The sequence below is a fragment of the Electrophorus electricus genome, chromosome 1 (assembly GCF_041902795.1).
Source record: "Electrophorus electricus isolate QZ-2024a chromosome 1, ASM4190279v1, whole genome shotgun sequence".
In the NCBI taxonomy this organism is placed as follows: Eukaryota; Metazoa; Chordata; class Actinopteri; order Gymnotiformes; family Gymnotidae; genus Electrophorus; species Electrophorus electricus.
In genome coordinates this window covers 21,428,721-21,452,406 of record NC_137497.1, presented here as the reverse complement: position 1 = coordinate 21,452,406, position 23,686 = coordinate 21,428,721, and the positions used below count along the sequence as shown (strand labels likewise).

The 23,686-nt window shown below is 40.5% G+C and overlaps 2 protein-coding genes across 2 annotated transcripts in view; both read left to right on the top strand.

Moving 5' to 3' along the window:
• The first annotated feature begins 1,345 nt into the window (after window positions 1-1,345).
• Window positions 1,346-11,177, top strand: LOC145657481 (uncharacterized). The gene is made up of 6 exons (XM_081712438.1): window positions 1,346-1,412; window positions 4,850-4,957; window positions 5,071-5,256; window positions 6,782-6,895; window positions 9,901-9,955; window positions 10,382-11,177. The coding sequence occupies exons 2-6, from the start codon at window positions 4,908-4,910 to the stop codon at window positions 10,604-10,606; spliced, it is 630 nt and encodes a 209-aa protein (XP_081568564.1). The 5' UTR covers window positions 1,346-1,412; window positions 4,850-4,907; the 3' UTR covers window positions 10,607-11,177.
• A 1,372-nt stretch (window positions 11,178-12,549) lies between these two features.
• LOC118240898 (NACHT, LRR and PYD domains-containing protein 3-like) overlaps window positions 12,550-23,686 on the top strand; it is a 32,399-nt gene continuing 21,262 nt past the window's right edge. Inside the window, exons 1-4 of the mRNA XM_081722208.1 lie at window positions 12,550-12,610; window positions 12,753-14,547; window positions 17,149-17,319; window positions 19,830-19,995. Coding sequence (XP_081578334.1) covers window positions 12,550-12,610; window positions 12,753-14,547; window positions 17,149-17,319; window positions 19,830-19,995 — 2,193 coding nt within the window. The remainder of the gene's footprint in view (window positions 12,611-12,752; window positions 14,548-17,148; window positions 17,320-19,829; window positions 19,996-23,686) is intronic.

The following is a 23,686-nucleotide window of genomic DNA, read 5'->3' as shown; positions in this document are numbered from 1 at the left end:
GTCAAGTGCTGTCAAGTGCCCATCTATGAAGCAAAATGAAGTTCCTCCTCGCCATCTTCCAGCTGCAGGAAATATTGCTAGCTAGCTAACTAGTTAGCCAATTGCCTATTTAAAGTACTTGCCCATTTAAAGTACAATGTCTGAAGTACCTAATCATGGTCAATACTACTAATTCTACTAAACTTCTAGCTAGCTAGTTACCTAATAAGTGTATGAATTAATAAATTATTGGGTGAATTAACACATATGTGAATCCCAAAAATAAACAAACTTGAGCACTGGTTAATCATCTGATTAAGATTGTTTTAGAACACTTAAAGCAGTGCTTTTTACGACGTTTTAAACTGACATACAAATGGCGTTATTTTTTCTCTACGCGCTAAAATAAACTCCAAAAGCCATAAAAAAAACCGCCGTATTTTATGACGTAGAGAAAAATATCGCCTTATTTTGCGACGGAAAACGTCCAAAACGCCGCTTTTTTCGCCGTTTTACAAACAAAACGCGCTTCGTTTGAGGTGAATTTTGACCACTTTGGCTTTCCATATTTGTAACACTCGTAGATAGCTCACTTAATATTTTAATCCAGTTTTTATATGATGAGGAACATGTTTGGTTCCTTCTTCTAATGGAAGAGCAGTGCCAGTGATCCAGTTGTTATTTATTCTTACTGTTGTCTTGTATCTTTATCTCTTCTGCATGGCATTTATTTAATATAAAATGTAAATGATAAACTGTCATATTACCTGCAATGCTAATGCACATTTACTGCCTTTCATTTACTGTTAGGCTGTGTTCTGTACATCATGTAGTTTTCTGATACAGGTTTACCAAATACAGATAAACAAATACATTATTTTTCCACAATACTTGAAACAAACAAACAAACAAACAAACAAACAAACAAACACACACACATGCCCAGCATTCAGAAGAGTCTTTATTTGTCATATGCACAACATGGTATGGACGTCCAAACACTTATATGCTTATTGTGAGGCTGATTATATAAATTACAATCATCTGTAAGTTAGATCTACAAATAAAGTGGTTTGTTAAGTTCCGACGTGTTTCAACGTGCGGACATAGTGGAGATTTACTCTCAGCGCAGCCGCAAAACAAGTCCGTGTAGGAGGGACTGTGAAGCCATTGGCTGTATAGACTAGTGTATGATTGGCTGCAGCAAAATGAAGGACAGCTAACTTTGCCTGCTGATTGGCTTAATAAAAATGACTGTTATATCAACAGTTGTGTAATTGTCGTCAGTCGAAAATGATTGACATGTGCTCCGCCCTCCTCTTACCCACAGGTGTAGTCTCACCTTTCACAAGAAAACGAAAGTATTTTCTGAACAGTCGCAGTTGTTGAAGGTTGAGCGGTCTGAAGATACGAGCGTTTAAAAATATTACACGGTAAGTTCATTCTATTTGTTAAAATGCGATGTCGGCGCAGTTTAAAGCAATATGTTTTGTAAGTACATAGTTCTGTGTTTAGGTTAATTCGTAGCTCAACCCAAAGGTGGATTAAATGTAAAGATTAAAGTCCTGGTTAAGTTACGTAAATAAAATGGCTAATGCGCAGTACGATTGCATGGCTATATTAAAAATAATTTAAAGGGGTCAGATATATATTGTCAGTTATTGTAAAACTCGATTTCAAGCCTTAGTTAGTCAGTGATATTTCCAAATGGTCCCAGTTGAAACTCCTCTGGCCTAAACTCAAAGTTGCTGCTGGTTTTTTTACATTTAGTTTTCTGTTCAGTTTCAGCTGTTTTGTAGTGTTGTCCAAATCCTCAGTGGACAGTTCAGATTCCCAGTATAGTTAATTATCTGTATTATTAACTATAGTTTGGGCTCGGACGGTCGACACTGGCGTTTCTACGCTTGTTTCGAGTTTTGAAACACTTGTACAAAGGCAAAGCGGCCATGTCACGTGACCACGGCTAAACGAAGCTTGTGTTTCTACAGGTGTCATACAGAACCTGCCGCTCCTGTCTTTGACTGACAGTGTCTGAAACAAACCTGATCACACATCTGTCTCAGTCACAAACTCTATGAATGCTTATAAGTCAAGAAAACACACCCCAACTTTCAGGATTTTGTGAGAATAGAAAATTTGAGAGACTGAGAGATTCAGTGTTGTCTAGATAGAAGGTTATTGATAGGACATATTGACTGATAGGCTAGTGAGAGACATCCAGTGAGCCGTAGTTAGGATAGATATAGTGACATTAATATATAGAAAGTGTGTGTAGAGAGAGATCCTCTGGTTTATTGACAGGAGTGATGTGCTGTATATCCACACATTTATATAATGGTAAAAACACCTGTGCATGCCAGCAACAAGTGTACTATGTGAATGAATCTTACAAGACTGATGAATTTGGGAAGAGAAGAAGCCCCCAAAACAGCAGAAGAACTAATATGTTATAATATAAATATAAATAATAATAAATATATAAATTGTTCCTTTATGTTACTTTATTGATCTTCATTATCCATAATCATAATTATCTACATTCACAACACTTCCTTCTGCTGTAGATGAAACCTGTTCCACACAGACAATTCACTAAATAGGTCTGCACTTCATAGACTACGGAGTACATGTGAACCCACACCGCCCTACGGAGTACATGTGAACCCACACAACCCTACAGAGTACATGTGAACCCACACAACCCTACAAAGTACATGTGAACCCACACAGCCCTACGGAGTACATGTGAACCCATACAACCCTACGGAGTACATGTGAACCCACACAGCCCTACGGAGTACATGTGAACCCACACAGCCCTACGGAGTACATGTGAACCCATACAACCCTACGGAGTACATGTGAACCCACACAGCCCTACGGAGTACATGTGATCCCACACAGCCCTACAGAGTACATGTGAACCCACACAGCCCTACAGAGTACATGTGAACCCACACAGCCCTACAGAGTACATGTGAACCCACACAACCCTACAGAGTACATGTGAACCCACAGAACCCATGTGGTTATTTATCCCAGTAAACATACTGGCATTTTGTTTATAGATTATCTTTCTAAATTTCATGTCTTACACATGAAACTGAAATACCTGGAATTCCAAATACCTTACAGAACACAACGAAAACAGAAACATCTTTTGTTTCTTTGTTTGTTGTGTGGTGATTGCTCTGAAATATTTATTGATCTTATGTATTGATAACCTGGCATAACCCGCCACAATAATATCTATGCAATGTAGTTTAGACTTTGTTGTTTCACAGAATAGAATCATCAAGATGTTAGCAAAGTGGTCACTGTGGAGATCATTGACAGATTGCTTCTGTTCTAAAGGCCCAGAAGTGTTGGAAGAATTATGAGTGAATATTATTTAATTAAAGTTTTTCCTTATAATATATTTATTCAGTTAAAATTTGTGTCATTAGCTAAATATATCAGTCGATTATCCAGATAAATGTTGCGTCATTAGCTAAGGATATTGGTCGAATATCCAGTTAAACTCTGTGTAATTGGGTAAAGATATCGGTTGTACGGTTGCGTGAGTTCAGACGTCATTTCTTGCAGGAAGCAGTGCTGAGTGTTACCACACAGTAAAACTCTGTTTGTGTTAAACCCAGAGACTCTGTGTTACTGATAAAATGTAAGTCAGGCATCTTCTGTTCATATTGGTGTTTTGTGATGAAAAAAAAAATGTTAGTTGATGTTTACAGTTACTAACAAGCAGGCATGCTACTCCATGTGCTCTCTGTATAGGTTTAGTTTCACTTTCATGTTTTAGCATATTTCTCCTCTGGTAATACTGTTTCATATCAGCTGGGAGATTTACTTCCTTTGTGTATTAGGACAAAGATACCACCACCTATAGTGTATTGTAAATGTAGTGAACTACTGAAGTACACTGATTAAGGACAAAGATATATAATATTAATTCATTAATACTAGTGGTGCCAATCAATTAAAAATTAATCAAGTTAATCAATAAAAATAGATTAAGCATGATTAATCATGAAGTTTAACATTTTAATACAATATTGCAATGCTAGTATTTATTTGTACTTTGGGGGATAAAACAAATACATGTGTAGTGTTGGAATAAATGAATGCATGATACACTGGTTTAAGGATTCCATTTGTTCTTTAACATCTCAGATTAATTGAATAACAAGGAAGCTGCCATTCAGCACAACGGCTGTTGTCTCCTCAGTCATCGTATTATCTGTTGTCACTCCTGTCAGTAATTCAGACTGGTAAAAATCCATGCGGGATATATGGGAAGACACTGGGGTCAAACTTGGAAATATGATTCATTTGCGTAAAAAAAATAAATAAATAAATTAATGTTTTTAAATTGATCATGAGTGTTAAGGTTGACAGCCCTAATAAATACATTTGAAAGCATTAAGATTCCAGTTTCCCACTGTGTGAAAACAGTACAGTAGAAGCTCTCAGAAAACGCCTCCATCTTCCTCTGTGGCACTTTGAGGACCTTTGGAATGTCTGATTGGGCATCATGGAGATTTATGATTTAAAATGTTTGAAATATTGTGACATAAAACAAATGATGGTGCACAGCTTTATGGGTATAAAGTTAATTCTAAATTCATTAAGAATAACTTTTTTGTGTGTATAACTGTTTTTGTGTATTCAGTGGAATATTTTAATGAAGCCATAACAGTGTGTTCAGTATTCTGTCATCATCACTGTTTCAGTTCTCCAGCCACCCTGTTAATATCAGTGTTTACGTATGGTTCATGTTTCACATCATGTGTTTTATTTCTAATATGTTGATGTGAGTTTTGTCAGGATTTGATTCAGTGTGATTCACTCTGTGTGTATGAACTGTTGACAGGGAGCAGAGAGCAGCATCTCCAGTGTCCAGCTGTGTGTGTGTGAAGAGGAACAACTCCATGATGGAGCCTCATAACTCCAGCAGTGGAGGAGGAACCTCTGACCCACAGTGAGGAGCTTTCCATCAGAACTTAATCTGAGGAAACAGGAAGAGGGAATATTCAGGATAAATGAGATGTAGTGAAGGATGTAATTACTCAACACTTTCCTCATCTTCATCAGGGTAAAGAGAGCAGAGTCTCCAGCTCCCAGCTGTGTGTCTCTGAAGAGTGAATCATCTCCAGCACCCAGCTGTGCGTCTCTGAAGAGTGAATCACCTCCAGCACCCAGCTGTTTGTCTATGAAGAGTGACTGGTCCATGGAGTCTCCTCCTGTATTCAGCAGTGGACCTGTGCCCTCAGTCCTATGGTGAGTGATGCATTACACACTCAGATTCTTTCATAAGTGGGGTAGATTTGTTCCTCCCAGTGTGTGTGGGAGTGAAGTTCCCCCCAATATTACAACACTAATACCCCAGTAAACAATGTCACCATTTTACAGGTCAAACTAATAAGAGGGGTTCACCACATGTGTGTTTTAGTTTTAGGAAAAAGAGATTCAGCATCATCTACCCACACACACATTCTCCCACTCTCTCTTACTTGTAACGTGAGGCTCGCAATTCCAGCAAGCTGCCACCAGAGGGAGGCCATGAGCTGGGAGTTAATCAGTGCTCATTAGTCTGATCTCCCACAGGTGGCCCCACCCCTATATAACTACTTCACTAAGGACACTTTATGAAGCTTTGGCGTGCTGCATTTTATAATTGGTAATTTTTTAAGTGGAAATTTCCCAAGAAGTGTCTCTTGTCATCTTGCCTGTTCTGTGAGGGTCTTCCCTCATGTCTGTCATCTTGTTTCTTCTGGGAGAGTCCCTCTCCATTAGTTGTTTATTAGGAGGAGAAATGTCCTGTAGCAGGAGGTGTCGCTGTGTGTTTGTTGTCTGTCTTAGTTGCTTGTCTTTTGTTCTGTTTTCATTTCCTGCTGTGTTTATGGAGAGAAATGGAGTGTCCTGAGTCTACCACACACACGTAGTGGTTAGAGCTGCATCACCACACTAGTGTGGATGCTGGTTTGATTCTCAGACCAGATAAGTCACTTTGTTTTTCGTCAGAAGTGGCTGAGGGTTTTCTCACCCTTAAACCAATCCCATCTGGGGCTTTTCATCGCTATCCAGCCACACACACACACACTAATCCCTGTCAGTCATCCTCAGCCATTCCCCTGCTCTCCATCTCCCACTTATTAGTTAGAAGTTCTAGTTATTCTCCCCTTCATCTGTTGCCACGTCCTCTTCATATTTAAACCAAGTTCTACTATCAGTGCTGTTTTAGTTTCTGGTAGCATTTGTGAGCTACTGCTGAACTCTTTTGTTTGTTTGTATTATCAAGAGTAAAAAGACTCCAAACCTACACTCATGTCTCACTCCTTCCCTGCACCCGTCATAGTAACAGAGCCAGTGCACCTGCTGAAGGACAGGGGTGTGTGTTTGTGTAGTTGCTGAAGGACAGGTGTGATGTTTGTGTGTGAGTATGGGTGTGTGTATGTGTTTGTGTGTGGTATGTTTGTGTAGTTGATGAAGGACAGGTGTGATTGTGTGTGTGTGTGTGATTTTTTTTAGTTGCTGAAGGACAGGTGTGATGTGTATGTGGTATGTTTGTATTGCTGAAGAACAGGTGTTTGTTTTATTGAAGGACAGATGTATTGTTTGTGTAGTTGCTGAAGGACAGGTGTGTGTGTGGGGGGGGTATGTTTGTGTAGTTGCTGAAGGACAGCTGTTTCTAATCAAATGTCCAGTGAGTGCAGGTACCAGGTGGAGTTGATTGGGTAAGAATGTTGTGGGTGTAATTGGTTGTTCTCTAATGTGATTTATTTTCACTATTCAATATCATCAGGAGGGGGAGTGAGAGAGCAGCAAATCCAGCACCCAGCTGTGTGTCTATGAAGAGTGATGTGTCCATGGATGAGCCTCTTGTATTCAGCAGTGGACCTGTGACCTCAGTCCTACGGTGAGTGACACATTACACATTCAGATTCTTTCATAAGTGGGCTGGATGTGCTCCTCCCAGTGTGGGAGTGAAGTTCCCCCAATAACACAACAATATTACCCCAGTAAACAATATCACCATTCTGCAGGTCAAACTAATTAGGGGTTCACCGCAGGTGTGTTTTAGTTTTAGGAAAAAGAGATTCAGCATCATCTACCCACACACACATTCTCCCACTCTCTCTTACTTGTAATGTGAGGCTCGCAATGCCAGCAAGCTGCCACCAGAGGGAGGCCATGAGCTGGGAGTTAATCAGTGCTCATTGGTCTGATCTCCCACAGGTGCCCCACCCCTATATAACTACTTCACTAAGGACTCTATGAAGCCTTGGCGTGCTGGATTTTAGAATTGGTATTTTTTTAAGTGGAAATTTCCCAAGAAGTGTCTCTTGTCATCTTGCCTGTTCTGTGAGGGTCTTCCCTCATGTCTGTCATCTTGTTTCTTCTGGGGAGAGTCCCTCTCCATCAGTTGTTCATTAGGAGGAGAAATGTCCTGTAGCAGGAGGTGTCCCTGTGTGTTTGTTGTCTGTCTTACAGTTGTGTGTCTTTTGTTCTGTTTTCATTTCCCTTCACTCCTTTTTCCCAGTAGTGTAGGGGGTAGAACAGTGTGGTCTTGCTCACCCACTCCTTCAGTTCAAACCCTCTCAGTTGTGTAGTTTCCTGTTCAGTTGTCCCTGTTCCACCTCATATGTGTTTGGGTCCATCTAGGAGGTCCTGCTTACCTGAACAGGTGGGACAGTCCAGTTCTGTGATACTGACACTATAATAAAGTAATAATGGTGGATCTGGTGATATTAGTTTTAGAAACTGTTACATGCAGGTAGATGAGACGTCAGGATACAATTGCTGAGGACATTTATTAGACCGACAGGGATAATAAAGAACCACACAGGACACAGACAGACTGGGGTAATAAAGAACCGCACAGGACACAGACAGACTGGGGTAATAAAGAACCGCACAGGACACAGACAGACTGGGGTAATAAAGAGCCGTACAAGACGCAGATCGACTGGGGCAATAAAGAACCACATGGGACACAGACCGACTGGGGCAATAAAGAACCACATGGGACACAGACAGACTGGGGCAATAAAGAACCACACAGAACACAGACAGACTGGGGCAATAAAGAACCGCACAGGACACAGACAGACTGGGGTAATAGAGAACCACACAGGACACAGACAGACTGGGGTAATAGAGACATTGCAGAAAGGGTAAGTTTAGCTAGTATCCCATATCAGTTAACTCCAGCCAGGCATGTAACTTTATTGTGGAGTCTGTGGTACTGGAGACCCCCAGCCATACCACACAATGTCAGAGGGAAGAAACATTCTTTCACCTTTCTAACCACAAAGATGGTACAGCCTCACTGACACAATCTGCAGGAATCATTTCCCATCTCCTACTGCTCATAACCATCACAAAATTAGAAGTCAAAAAATGTTTTTAAAGAATGATTTGCTCTTTAGAAACCCTAACATCTGTGTCATATATGTGGGCAGTTTTTGGCTTTAAAAGAAAAATAAATCGTAACTACCAAACTGAAAGATTATTGGACACAGTATGGAACAAATCACAAGTGATGAAAGATGAGTTAAATTGGCTTAGAGAAGTTAAAGCTTTACTTGTTAATAAGGAAAGTTGTTAGTGGTTCATGGTCTGAGCAGTGTGCAGTGGTGTGACTGACACCCCTCACTTCCTGACTCTCTCTGGGTCTGATCTGATGTCTGATTGATGTGTGACTGGTTCTCAGTACAGTGACACAGAGATTCTGCACCAGGGCAACATGGAAATAAATGAAACGTGTTTAATACTGTAAACAGGTTTCATGATGTGTATCATACGAACACATAACATTTAAAGTATTCATAAATGATCTGCAGCTGATCTCAGACCTGTGTTGGTTTTGTAGCACCACAGTAGGGTCAGTAAGATGAGGAACAGGACCAAACTCAGTCCCACAGCCAAACCAACCAGGCCAAGAGAGGAGGAATCACCAACTGAACTCATGGGAACTGAACAAAGCACATGAATCACAAAATGATTTGTTTGATCTGTTCCCTCTTTTAAATTGGTTGTTAAGAAACATTTAAATTCACTGTTTTCTGACCTCTGAGACTCAGCTGTGTGGTGACTCTCCTCTCTCTGGGTGTTTACAGTAGTAGACACCCTCATCTGACTTTGAGACAGTACGGATGGTCATTTCTCCTACAGTCTGGGTCTGGATGAGTGATCCATCTTTATATAAATCAGTTGTGAGGTGTGATGTGATAGTGGGCTGAAGTAAACAGTGTAGAGTCAGAGGATCTCCCTCAGTCACAGGATGGACAAAACTCTCCAGAATCACACCATGATCTAGACGAGAGAAAACACTTTACTCATCTGTTACAGAGAGAAGGATTCCAGCATGAACACTGAGTATTACATAACAGGTTTGGGACACAGAATATAAATACAATACACCCAATCTTTGGAAAGTAGAATAATGTCACACACACAGAGAACTGTTAGAGTAACAGCTTTCTTTATTAACCCTCACCCTGGTTCTTGGTCAGTATCTGATAGTTCTGACAGTGTCCACAGCCTGTCAGGCTTCACCCCTGATTATCCTGCCTGCTGCCCCACCGCCGCTCTGTTACACCTCTCTCTCTCTCTCTCTGTTCTGGTGCCCTCTGTTCTGTGTGGATGGGGTGCATATAATTGTTTATGTTCCAGTGTTCATTTTCTTGTGTTCATTTCCCAGTAACTGGTGAAGCACCATTCACATAAACATGATTCTGCATCACCAGAGTGAGGGCCAGGGGCAGCTTTTCTGGTTATTCTGCTCTACTGTCAGTACAGTGTTTGGGTTGAAACCATGTATCACATCATCATCAGCATCATGTACACAACCATGAATTTAACTTGGATGTTTATAAACTGTAGATTATCCATTAAAGTCTTTGATTTGTTTGTCCACAGTGACCAGAAGAAGCATGAAAACATTTATAAAGAAAAGCTGGAGTCAGTGTTCAAGGTGTGTAAATGTGTGTGTGTGTGTGTGTGTGTGTGTGTGTGTGTGTGTGTGTGTGTGTGTGTGTGTGTGTGTGTGTGTGTGTGTGAGGGGGAAGGGTCTTTATCATTAGAGTGTGTTTGGATCACAGATCATGATGAGACTCTGTGGTTTACTGGTTCATGTTTTACTTGAATGACTTTTTGTAATTTAACTGATAATGAACAAAACTCAAACTTCACAAACTACTATGTTATAGCTTTATAAAATGAACTAATATTTAAACTTTAAGATACAGCTCAGTTAATGTGATGCTTATGTTCTTTTATAAACCATAATGTCCACATGACCACCCAATCCCCCTCAGTTCAGTCCTCTCATGTTTAATGGATCATCCTGTGTTAAAAAGATCTGTATATGACACTAATTTTACTGATACTGTTTATTCAGGAGCTGGAGGACAAAATCATCTCTCTGGTGAAGAATGAGCTGAAGAGATTTAAGAATCTACTGAGCTCAGATTACCCAGCATGCACTGAGAGACAGGGGGAGGATGAGGAGGATCAGAGCAGTATCAGAGAGGGGGCGCTGGAGATCACACTGCACGTCCTAAGGAAGATGAACCAGAAAGACCTCGCTAACACACTACTGACCAGTAAGAGTTCTGGGTCATGACATTATTACATTTAGCAGGTGCTTTTATTGAAAAAAAATAAATACTTACAATTGTGAGTACAAATCAAGCAATTGAGGGTTAATGGTCTTGCTCAGGGGCCCAACAGTGGCAACTTTTTAGTGGTGGGGCTTGAACTGACAACCTTCTGATTGTTAGTGTAGTACATTAACTGCTGGACTATGTGTCATGTGTTTTGAGGATACATTCTTTAGGGCTGAGATTTAATTTGACCAATGAGATTTGAGCACAAATCACTGGCAGATGTTGATCTTTTTTTTTTTCTCTGTCCACATACACCCCCTCCTCCCACCCCGAGTATCAGAGTATCAGAGTATATGTTCATGAATGAATCATGTGAGAGTTTGGATACAATCACCATCAAGTTTACTCACAAGTGGAATAGTTCAAGTGCTCAGACACCAGTGATCAGACCTCAAACCAGCCCATCTAACCATAAACTCAAACCAAAACCTAATCATAACTCACCCTGGCCCTAATCCTGACTCAAACCCTATCCGAAATCCAGTTAAAATCCAGCTGTCAACTGCATGTCTATAACATCTTGTTGAGTATGTATCATTTATTTTATATCTTCTCAAGTTCACACCTGCAGATATGAGCTTTGATACTCAAAAAAAGTGAAAAGCTACTGAATTCATCAGATTATAAACATTTTATTTAAAGAGTTAATTAAAACACTACTGAATTCATTAATCTACTGAATGTCTTCAGATGCTTCACTTCTGTTACCTCACTGACGTGTTACTGAGGGTCTTTTGAGCGTTTATTTAATGTTAAAAGCATCACTTAAAAGAAAGTGTCACTTTATTCTTTGTAACTGAGATTGGAACACAGGTCCTATCTAACAGATCACATTAGAACACAGGTCCTATCTCACAGATCACATTAGAACACAAGTCCTATCTCACAGATCACATTAGAACACAGGTCCTATCTCACAGATCACATTAGAACGCAGGTCCTATCTCACAGATCACATTAGAACGCAGGTCCTATCTCACAGATCACATTAGAACACAGGTCCTATCTCATAGATCACATTAGAACACAGGTCCTACCTCACAGATCACATTAGAACACAGGTCCTATCTCACAGATCACATTAGAACGCAGGTCCTATCTCACAGATCACATTAGAACGCAGGTCCTATCTCACAGATCACATTAGAATGCAGGTCCTATCTCACAGATCACATTAGAACGCAGGTCCTATCTCACAGATCACATTAGAACGCAGGTCCTATCTCACAGATCACATTAGAACGCAGGTCCTATCTCACAGATCACATTAGAACGCAGGTCCTATCTCACAGATCACATTAGAACGCAGGTCCTATCTCACAGATCACATTAGAACGCAGGTCCTATCTCACAGATCACATTAGAACGCAGGTCCTATCTCACAGATCACATTAGAACGCAGGTCCTATCTCACAGATCACATTAGAACGCAGGTCCTATCTCACAGATCACAGGTTGTCCCCCCCCTCCTTGTCCAGTCTGGGTTGTAGATCTCCTCAGTCAGGTGATGGTTACCAGTGTGTGTGTGTGTGGAGATCCTACATTAAAGCACATGTAGGTGATTGAAGGCTCCAACACCAGGTGCTTAAGTTAAACCATAAAGTTGTGGAACACTGGAATGTAGTAACACTGTCCAGTGATTAATTAGTTTAAATGTATTAATGATGGTTAAATGATATTTGATGTCATGGGTAGTTGTGTGTCTGTGTGTTGAGAATGGTCCTACCTTTAAAACAGTGGCCAACAGTGTTTATAGTTCACACTCTTAGTAAAACAGCCAGAGAAAATGTGCTGCAGTGTAACATATAGAAGAGTTCAAGTATGAACTATCAGTGTGTATATACACACACACACACACACACACCACACCACACAGCGTAACATACAAAAGGGTTCAAATATGAACTATCAGTTCAGCTTTCTGACCAACATTACAGTTCAACTAAGATTTACCACTGGAGGTTTCATGCCCAATCTAGCAGGAATAAACAATCTGTTTATAACAATCTGTTTATCTCTTTTCCTGTAACTCCCGTAATGAGTCTTTTATGAATGAATCTAAAAGAGATTAGCATGTGTTCTGTTGTCTTCCTCTTTTATCAGAACTGGCCCCTGCTTGCCACAGAAAGCTCAAATCCAAACTGAGGGACAAATGTCAGAAGATTCATGAAGGAATCTCACAGCAGGGAACCACAGCACTTCTGAATGAGATCTACACAGAGCTCTACATCACAGAGGGAGGGAGTGGAGAGGTCAATAATGAGCATGAGGTGAGACAGATTGAGGCAGCGTCCAGGAGACCAGTAACACAGGAGACATCCATCAAATGCAGTGACATCTTTAGACCCTTACCAGGACAAGACAAAGCCATCAGAACTGTGCTGACTAAAGGAGTGGCTGGAATTGGCAAAACGGTCTCTGTGCAGAAGTTCATACTGGACTGGTCTGAAGGAAACGTAAATCAGGACGTTCTCTTCATATTTCCACTTCCTTTTAGGGAGCTGAATTTGATGAAGGAGAAAAAGTTCAGTCTGGTGGAGCTTCTTCATCGCTTTTTCCCAGAAACATCTGAATTAAAACCTAAACATTATACAAACTACAAAATTCTGTTCATCTTTGATGGTCTGGATGAGTGTAGACTTCCTCTAGATTTCCAGAACAATGAGAGATTGTGGGATGTAACAGAGTCGACCTCAGTGGATGTGCTGCTGACAAACCTCATCAAGGGGAATCTGCTTCCCTCTGCTCTCCTTTGGATAACCTCTCGACCAGCAGCAGCCAATCAGATCCCTCCTGAGTGTGTTGACCAGGTAACAGAGGTAAGAGGGTTCAGTGAACCACAGAAAGAGGAGTATTTCAGGAAGAGAATCAGTGATCAGGGCCTGGCCAATAGAATCATCACACACATGAAGTCGTCAAAAAGCCTCTACATCATGTGCCACATTCCAGTCTTCTGTTGGATTGCAGCCACTGTTCTAGAGAGAATGTTAGGTGAAGCAGAGATTAGAGAGATCCCCAAGACTCTGACTCAGATGTTCACACACTTCCTGATCTTTCAGCTAAGACACAAGGATCAAAAATATGGACAAAGTATGAAAGGACAAAAAGGTCCCACTCACCCACGTCACATGAGAAAAAATGTTTTGGCACTGGGAAAACTGGCTTTCCAACAGCTAGAAAAAGGCAACCTGATCTTCTATGAGGAAGACCTGAGAAACAGTGGCATTGATGTCAGAGAAATGACAGTGTATTCAGGAATGTGCACTCAGATTTTCAGAGAGGAGTTTGAGCTACAGCTGGGGAAGGTGTTCAGCTTTGTACATCTGAGTGTTCAGGAGTTTCTGGCTGCTGTATATGTGTTTATTTCCTTCATCTCCACCAACACCAATGTGCTACAACAGCAACACCCTGAAATAGTCAAAACCCCAATGTCTGTCTTCCTCAACAGTGCAGTGGACAAGGCCTTACAGAGTCAAAATGGACACCTGGACCTTTTCCTCCGCTTCCTTCTGGGTCTCTCACTGGAGTCCAATCAGACTCTCTTACGAGGCCTACTGATACAGACAGGAAGCAGCTCTCACAGCAGAGAGGAAACAGTCAAGTACATCAAGAAGAAGATCAGTGACAGTCCCTCTACAGAGAAATCCATCAATCTCTTCCACTGTCTGAATGAACTGAATGATCATTCTCTAGTGCAGGAAGTCCAAACATACCTGAGCAGAGGAAGTAACAGTGGTCTCCATGGATCCAGACTGTCTCCTGCTCAGTGGTCAGCTCTGGTGTTTGTGTTGCTGAACTCAGAAGAGGAGCTGGATGAGTTTGACCTGAGGAAATATGACCCATCAGAGGAATGTCTGCTGAGACTGCTGCCAGTGGTCAAAGCATCCAGAAAAGCCATGTGAGTATTTTCATTTAGAGATGAACAGTGGGTGTAGCAGGCAGTGGATGTTCTTGACTCAGAAGGTCTTCTGTGAAAAATGAAAAGGAGAGAGAGAGAGAGAGAGAGAGAGAGAGAACATTAGAGAGAGAGCAGGATAGAGAGATCCCATCACCAGGTGCTTAAGTTAAACCATAAAGTTGTGGAACATTGGAATATAGTAACACTGTCCAGTGATTCATTAGTCTAAATGTATTAATGATGGTTAAATGATATTTGATGTCATGGGTAGTTGTGTGCCTGTGTATTGAGAATGGTCCTACATTTAAAACAGTGGCCAACAGTGTTTGTTTATAGTTCACACTCTTAGTAAAACAGCCAGAGAAAATATGCTGCAGTGTAACATACAGAAGTGTTCAAGTACGAAATATCAGTGTGTACACGCGCACACGCATGCACACACACACACACACACACACACACACACACACACACGCATGCATGCACACACACCACACAGTGTAACATACAAAAGGGTTCAAATATGAACTATCAGTTCAGCTTTCTGATCAACATTACAGTTCAATCACTACTGACCAATACAGAGAAAAGTGCACAAGGATGAGCATAACCAATGTATACACATATGCACACACACTCACACACACACACACACACACACACACACACACACATATATATATTTCACACTGATGGCAGTTTTCAAACTTTATCACAGGTTTTCTTTAGAGCCGATGATGGTGATTGGGCACATTTATAAAGGTGTAGGTGTTAATATGACTTCATCTGAAACATTTTCATTGTTTAAATATTTTACCAAGGCAATTTGTCATAATCTAGTTGTAAATAAGTTTAAGTCAAAATAAACTAACATCATTAACAGCAACTGATTCCAGTACTACACCTTCAGCTCTGTGTGATTAAGGTACTTGACATTTAATTAGAAGGTTGCTGGTTCAAGCCCCACCGCTGCTGAGTTGCCACTGTTGTGCCCCTGAGCAAGACCCTTAACCCTCAATTGCTCAAGTTGTACTCAGTCATAATTGTAAGATGCTTTGGATAAAAGCGTCAGCTAAATGCCATAAATGTAAAATGATGAGTGTAGCATGCAGTGACGTTCACAGCTCTGTGCGATCAGTGTAACATGCAGTAACGTTCACAGCTCTGTGTGATCAGTGTAACATGCAGTGAGTCTCCCAGAAGCTAATGCTGTTACTACTGTCACTCACCTAAAACTGTAGCAGGCTACTACTGTTGATCACATACAGTGGGACCAATATCTCAGACCACTAGTGAAAATGATTTGTTTAATACAATGCTTTTCTTTACAAATCATATAATCAGCATAATTTCAGTGAACAATTTAAAGTTTTTTCTTGAATTTCAGAAAGTATTAGTATTTGGCTCTACTCAAATGCATGTAAGCACAGTTGTGAAACTGACCGTATCAGTTCTTTTGTACAAAAAGTCAGATGTCGTTGAGTCCTCACACAAGCAGTGTAGAAGTGAGTCGAAGTTCTGATCCAACTGAAACATGTGAACCATCCTCCTCTCCCCAGTATTTTACTGCACACATACAGTCCATGAAGGACAAACGCCAGGGACACATTTCATGTCAACAGCAGACATGAGATAGTTGCCTCACACACACTTAACTGACTGATGGGTTCTGCCTCACACACCTGACTGACTGATGGAGTCTGCCTCACACACACCTGACTGACTGATGGGGTCTGCCTCACACACACCTGAATGACTGATGGAGTCCCTGACTCAGCTATTGAGCCTCCAGGATTCTCGGTGCATCACACAGACAGAACTCAGGACCTCACTGGGAAAAGCAAAGGCAGACGAGAATGTTTCATGATCAATGACTCAGTGTGAGCAAAGGAATGTAAACACTATTAAAGATTCTGCTCTCTGCATTCTGTCCATTCCTCCATAATCACTACTGCAGTGTTCATCCCACCATCATTAGTACTGCAATGTTCATACACTAATATTCACTACTGCAATGTTCATTCCTCCATAATCATAATAGTGTTCATTACTCCATAGTCACTACTGCAGCGTTTATTTCTCCATGAAAAACACTACAGTGATTATTCCACCATAATCAATACTGTGGTGTTTATTCCTCCATAATCATTACTGCAGTGTTTATTCCTCCATAATCACTACTCTGCATGGATTCCAACAATATTTTCTGTTTGTATATTAGTGTAGTTGTATTTGTGAAACATTAAATGAGATCTATGTTGTTCTGTTTACTGTTATGGTGTTAGGGGTGGGATATTTTGATATTTGGACTCTGATTATGGTAACTGCCATTCACTGACTTATGAACCAACCATCCATTATTTGGACACGTGTCTTAGGTTGCTAATGCATGTTATTTGTCATGTCTTTGTCCATTTTGTCTTTGATGAAGACACAGTAGTGTTGAAATGTTACTGTGTTTGTAAAATTAAAAGTCTGAAAATGTATCAGTGTGTTCCAGACCTTTCAACCTCTTCTTTAAATTTTTATTAGCAGTTCAGAGCTTTTAATTCATCATCCTCTGACTGAACTACATTATTTACTGTATTTACTCTTTTACAGACTATCTGACTGTGGTCTCACGGAAGAGTCTTGCAAATCTCTCACATCAGTTCTACAAACAGAAAACTCACTGAGAGAGCTGGAGATGAATAATAATGACCTGCAGAATTCAGGAGTGGAGCAGCTCTGTGCTGGACTGAAGAGTTCACACTGTAAACTGGAGATTCTCAGGTGAGTTTCTGTGACTATTTTTGAATGTAAATAAAGAGCCATTTTAAAAGGGTCAGTGTCAACTCCCTTATAGTACAGTATTAAACAAACATTTCCAGGCAATGCAAGGAAATTTACACTTTTATATTATATTATAAAGTTCTTTTCTCTAAATATTTCTAAATATAGTTTTCTGTTGAAACCTCACTGCATTTCATTAAATGACCACACTGTGGAGACAAAGAGTTACATTTGTGAGGCATGAGCAGATTTTCAAGTCTAGAAGAGAAATATAACATTGTAAAGAGAAGACACCAATGAGTCCTTGTCCACGTGTGCAGGTGTATTTATTACAATGCTGCTTCAACTAGGCACTTTGGCATTTTGTCCACAAGCTGCATTTTTGGTCACCTGAGAGCAGAAATTTAGCAAAATGTCTTACAGGATGAATATATTCAGAAACTCCAACAACAGTGATGTAAAATGAAGTGTTCTAATGTAAGATATTCACTGAGTGATTTTATCTAGTTTATGTATGGAAACACTGTAAACATCAGTCATTCTAATCTCTCTGCAAATCAAAGCCCTTAAAATCTTAATTAAAACATTTAAAGCTGAACCATTGAGGTTCTGGACACATTACAGGACACTTTTACAATCACACGATTCCCTTGCGTTTATGGGTGGGAGACCCTTTTCTCATTATGATCTACACCGTGTGTTCAACACATGTTGAGATGAGCTGAACTGACAGCCATGCTGGAGGAAAGAACGCAACAAGTTAATATTCATTCAATAGAACTGAAAGGTTTATTGGTTATTCCTTAAGATAAACCTGTGATCTCTCTCCACAGGTGTTTTTATGAAACATGTAGCTGGCTAATATTTGTAACCTGAAGCTTGCCAAGTTACAGTATATTATTGGTTACTACTCCTAGATACCTCACACTAACGTCATATTAGCTTGACTTAGGACTCAATGTTGGCTGCTAATTTTTTCATCAAGCCAGAGACATCAAACAAAAATAGAACAGTGATGGTAGAAGACGTGGAGTTAGCAGAGAGAGAAACTGAGCAGACAGCTGACAGTAAACTCAGGACATCTGAACACAGTAGTGAGGAACAATGTTCAGCGCTGGACAAGTGAACCTGTGGACTTAATTACAAGAGAGAAAGAAAGACACACAAGACACAGTAATCAGTAATCAGGAGATTAGGAGGAGAGAAGGAGTGAATGTGTGTGTGTGTGTGTGTGTGTGTGTGTGTGTGTGTGTGTGTGTGTGTGTGAAAGAGCAAGGAAGAGAGAGAGCAGCAGAATTATTATCTGTGTATGTGTCTCTGAAATAGAGAAAGAGAGAGACATACAGATCTATTGTGTGTGTGGGGGGGGTGAAATAGAGAGAGAGATAGAGAGAGAGAGATCTATTATTTGTATGTGTGAGAGAGACAGAACTATTATCTGTGTGTGTGTGTGTGTGTGTGTGTGTGTGTGTGTGTGTGTGTGTGTGTGTGTGTGTGTGAGAGAGACAGAAATTTTGTTTGTATGTGTGTGAGAGAGACTGCAGTGTTCATTCCTCCATAATCACTATTGCAGTGTTCATCCTACCATCATTACTACTGCAGTGCTCATACACTAATATTCACTACTGCAATGTTCATTCCTCCATAATCAATACTGCAGTGTTCATTATTCCATAATCACTCCTGCAGTGTTTATTTCTCCATAATAAATACTACAGTGAATATTCCACCATAATCAATACAGTGGTGTTTATTCCTCCATAATCACTACCGCAATATTAATTCCTTCATAATCAATACTACAGTATTCATTACTCCATAGTCACTACTGCAGTGTTTATTTCTACATAATCACTATTGCAGTGTTTATTCCTCCATAATAAATACTACAGTGATTATTCCTCTAAAATCACTATTGCGATGTTCATTCCAACATAATCAATACTGCAGTGTTTATTCCTCCATAATCTCTACTGCAGTGTTCATTCCTCCATAATCACTGCTGCAGTGTTTATTTCTCCATGATAAACAATACAGTGATTATTCCACCATAATGAATACTGTGGTGTTTATTCCTCCATAATCACTACTCTGCATATCTTCCAACAATATTTTCTGCTTGTATATTAGTGTATTTGTATTTGTGAAACATTGAATGAGATCTATGTTGTTCTGTTTCCTGTTATGGTGTTAGGGGTGGGATATTTTGATATTTGGACTCTGATTATGGTAACTGCCATTCACTGACTTATGAACCAACCATCCATTATTTGTTCATCTGTTTTAGGTTGCTAATGAATGTTATTTGTCATGTCTTTTTCCATTTTGTCTTTGATGAAGACACAGTAGTGTTGAAATGTTACTGTGTTTGTAAAATTAAAAGGCTGAAAATGTATCAGTGTGTTCCAGACCTTTCAAGCCCTTCTTTAAATTTTTATTAGCAGTTCAGATCTTTTAATTCATCATCCTCTGACTGAACTACATTATTTACTGTATTTACTCTTTTACAGACTATCTGGCTGTGGTCTCAATAAAGGGTCTTGCAAATCTCTCACATCAGCTCTAAAAACAGAAAACTCACTGAGAGAGCTGGAGATGAATAATAATGACCTGCAGAATTCAGGAGTGGAGCAGCTCTGTGCTGGACTGGAGAGTTCACACTGTAAACTGGAGATTCTCAGGTGAGTTTCTGTGACTATTTTTGAATGTAAATAAAGAGGCATTTATCTGGTCAGTGTCAACTCCCTTATAGTACAGTATTAAACAAACATTGCCAGGCAAGGCAATGCAAGGAAATTTACACTTTTATATTATAAAGTTCTCTTCTTTAAATATTTCTAAATATAGCTTTCTATTGAAACCTCACTGCATTTCATTAAATGACCACACTGTGGAGACAAAGAGTTACATCTGTCATGCATGAGCAGATATTCAAGTCTAGAAGAGAAACATAACATTGTAAAGAGAAGACACAAATGAGTCCTTGTCCACATGTACAGGTGTATTTATTACAATGCTGCTTCAACTAGGCGCTTTGGCATTTTGTCCACAAGCTGCATTTTTGGTCACCTGAGAGCAGAAATTTAGCAAAATGTATTTTACAATCACACATGATTCCATTGTGTTTTTGGGTGGGAGACCCCATTCTCATTATGATTTATACCATGTGTTCAACACATGTTGAGGTGAGCTGAACTGATAGCCGTGCTGGAGGAAAGAACTCCACTGAAAGAATCTCACTGTAGCCCCACAGCTCTGCTGTAGTGTCAGCTGTGTCCACTCTCACTGTAGCCCCACAGCTCTGCTGTAGTGTCAGCTGTGTCCACTCTCACTGTAGCCCCACAGCTCTGCTGTAGTGTCAGCTGGGTCCACTCTCACTGTAGCCCCACAGCTCTGCTGTAGTGTCGGCTGTGTCCAATCTCACTGTAGCCCCACAGCTCTGCTGTAGTGTCGGCTGTGTCCACTCTCACTGTAGCATCACAGGTCTGCTGTAGTGTCAGCTGTGTCCACTCTCACTGTAGCCCCACAGCTCTGCTGTAGTGTCGGCTGTGTCCACTCTCACTGTAGCCCCACAGCCCTGCTGTAGTCCCAGCTGTGTCCACTCTCACTGTATCCCCACAGGTCTGCTGTAGTGTCAGCTGTGTCCACTCTCACTGTAACCCCACAGCTCTGCTGTAGTGTCAGCTGTGTCCACTCTCACTGTAGCCCCACAGGTCTGCTGTAGTGTCAGCTGTCTCCACTCTCACTGTAACCCCACAGCTCTGCTGTAGTGTCGGCTGTGTCCACTCTCACTGTAGCCCCACAGCTCTGCTGTAGTGTCGGCTGTGTCCACTCTCACTGTAGCATCACAGGTCTGCTGTAGTGTCAGCTGTGTCCACTCTCACTGTAGCCCCACAGCTCTGCTGTAGTGTCAGCTGTGTCCACTCTCACTGTAGCCCCACAGCTCTGCTGTAGTGTCGGCTGTGTCCACTCTCACTGTAGCCCCACAGCTCTGCTGTAGTGGAGAGAAGTGAGAAGTGAGTCGAAGTTCTGATCTAACTGAAACAACATGTGAACGGTCCTCTTCTCCCCAGTATTTTACTGCACACATGCAGTCCATGAAGGACAAACTCCAGGGACACATTTCATGTCAACAGCAGACATGAGATAGTTGCCTCACACACACACCTGACTGACTGATGGGTTCTGCCTCACACACCTGACTGACTGATGGAGTCTGCCTCACACACACCTGACTGACTGATGGGGTCTGCCTCACACACACACCTGACTGACTGATGGGGTCTGCCTCACACACACACCTGACTGACTGATGGGGTCTGCCTCACACACACACCTGACTGACTGATGGGGTCTGCCTCACACACACCTGAATGACTGATGGGGTCTGCCTCACACTCCTGACTGACTGATGGGGTCTGCCTCACACACACCTGATGGACTGATGGGGACCCTCACACAGCTATTAAGTCTCCAGGATTCTCGGTGCACCACACAGACAGAACTCAGGACCTCACTGGGAAAAGCAAAGGCAGAGGAGAATGTTTCATGATCAGTGACTCCTAGTGTGAGCACAGGAATGTAAACACTAGTAAAAGATTATGCTGTCTGCATTCTGTCCAATCAATACGGCAGTGTTCATTCCTCCATAATCACTATTGCAGTGTTCATCCTACCATCATTATTACTGCAGTGCTCATACACTAATATTCACTACTGCAATGTTCATTCCTCCATAATCAATACTGCAGTGTTCATTATTCCATAGTCACAGCTGCAGTGTTTATTTCTACATAATCACTCCTGCAGTGTTTATTTCTCCATAAGAAATACTACAGTGAATATTCCACCATAAACAATAGTGGTGTTTATTCCTCCATAATCACTACTGCAATATTAATTCCTTCATAATCAATACTACAGTATTCATTACTCCATAGTCACTACTGCAGTGTTTATTCCTCCATAATAAATACTACAGTGATTATTCCTCTAAAATCACTATTGCGATGTTCATTCCAACATAAACAATACTGCAGTGTTTATTCCTCCATAATCGCTACTGCAGTGTTTATTCCTCCATAATCAATACTGCAGTGTTTATTCCTCCATAATCTCTACTGCAGTGTTCATTCCTCCATAATCACTGCTGCAGTGTTTATTTCTCCATGATAAACAATACAGTGATTATTCCACCATAATGAATACTGTGGTGTTTATTCCTCCATAATCACTACTGCAATGTTCATTCCAACATTATCAATACTGCACTGTTTATTCCTCCATAATCAATACTGCAGTGTTTATTCCTCCATAATCATTACTGCAGTGCTTATTCCTCCATAATCACTACTCTGCATGTCTTCCAACAATATTTTCTGCTTGTATATTAGTGTATTTGTATTTGTTAAACATTGAATGAGATCTATGTTGTTCTGTTTCCTGTTATGGTGTTAGGGGTGGGATATTTTGATATTGGGACTCTGATTATGGTAACTGCCATTCACTGACTTATAAACCAACCGTCCATTATTTGGTCACCTGTCTTAGGTTGCTAATGAATGTTATTTGTCATGTCTTTGTCCATTTTGTCTTTGATGAAGACACAGTAGTGTTGAAATGTTATTGTGTTTGAAATATTAAAAGGCTGAAAATGTATCAGTGTGTTCCAGACCTTTCAAGCTCTTCTTTAAATTTTTATTAGTAGTTCAGATCTTTTAATTCATCATCCTCTGACTGAACTACATTATTTACTGTATTTACTCTTTTACAGACTATCTGGCTGTGGTCTCAATAAAGAGTCTTGCAAATCTCTCACATCAGCTCTAAAAACAGAAAACTCACTGAGAGAGCTGGAGATGAATAATAATGGCCTGCAGAATTCAGGAGTGGAGCAGCTCTGTGTTGGACTGAAGAGTTCACACTGTAAACTGGAGATTCTCGGGTGAGTTTCTGTGACTATTTTTGAATGTAAATAAAGAGGCATTTTAAAATGGTCAGTGTCAACTCCCTTATAGTACAGTATTAAACAAACATTGCCAGGCAAGGCAATGCAAGGAAATTTACACTTTTATATTATAAAGTTCTCTTCTTTAAATATTTCTAAATATAGTTTTCTGTTGAAACCTTGCTGCATTTCATTAAATGACCACACTGTGGAGACAAAGAGTTACATTTGTGATGCATGAGCAGATATTCAAGTCTACAAGAGAAATATAACATTGTAAAGAGGAGACACAGATGAGTCCTTGTCCACATGTACAGGTGTATTTATTACAATGCTGCTTCAACAAGGCGCTTTGGCATTTTGTCCACAAGCTGCATTTTTGGTCACCTGAGAGCAGATATTTTGCAAAATGTATTTTAC

Coding starts and splice junctions, on each gene's coding strand:
- LOC145657481 (XM_081712438.1), top strand. CDS start 4,908: ATGATGGAGCCTCATAACTCCAGCAGTGGAGGAGGAACCTCTGACCCA. Junction 5,257..6,781: donor CCTGTGCCCTCAGTCCTATG/GTGAGTGATGCA, acceptor CAATATCATCAG/GAGGGGGAGTGAGAGAGCAG. Junction 9,956..10,381: donor AGCTGGAGTCAGTGTTCAAG/GTGTGTAAATGT, acceptor CTGTTTATTCAG/GAGCTGGAGGACAAAATCAT.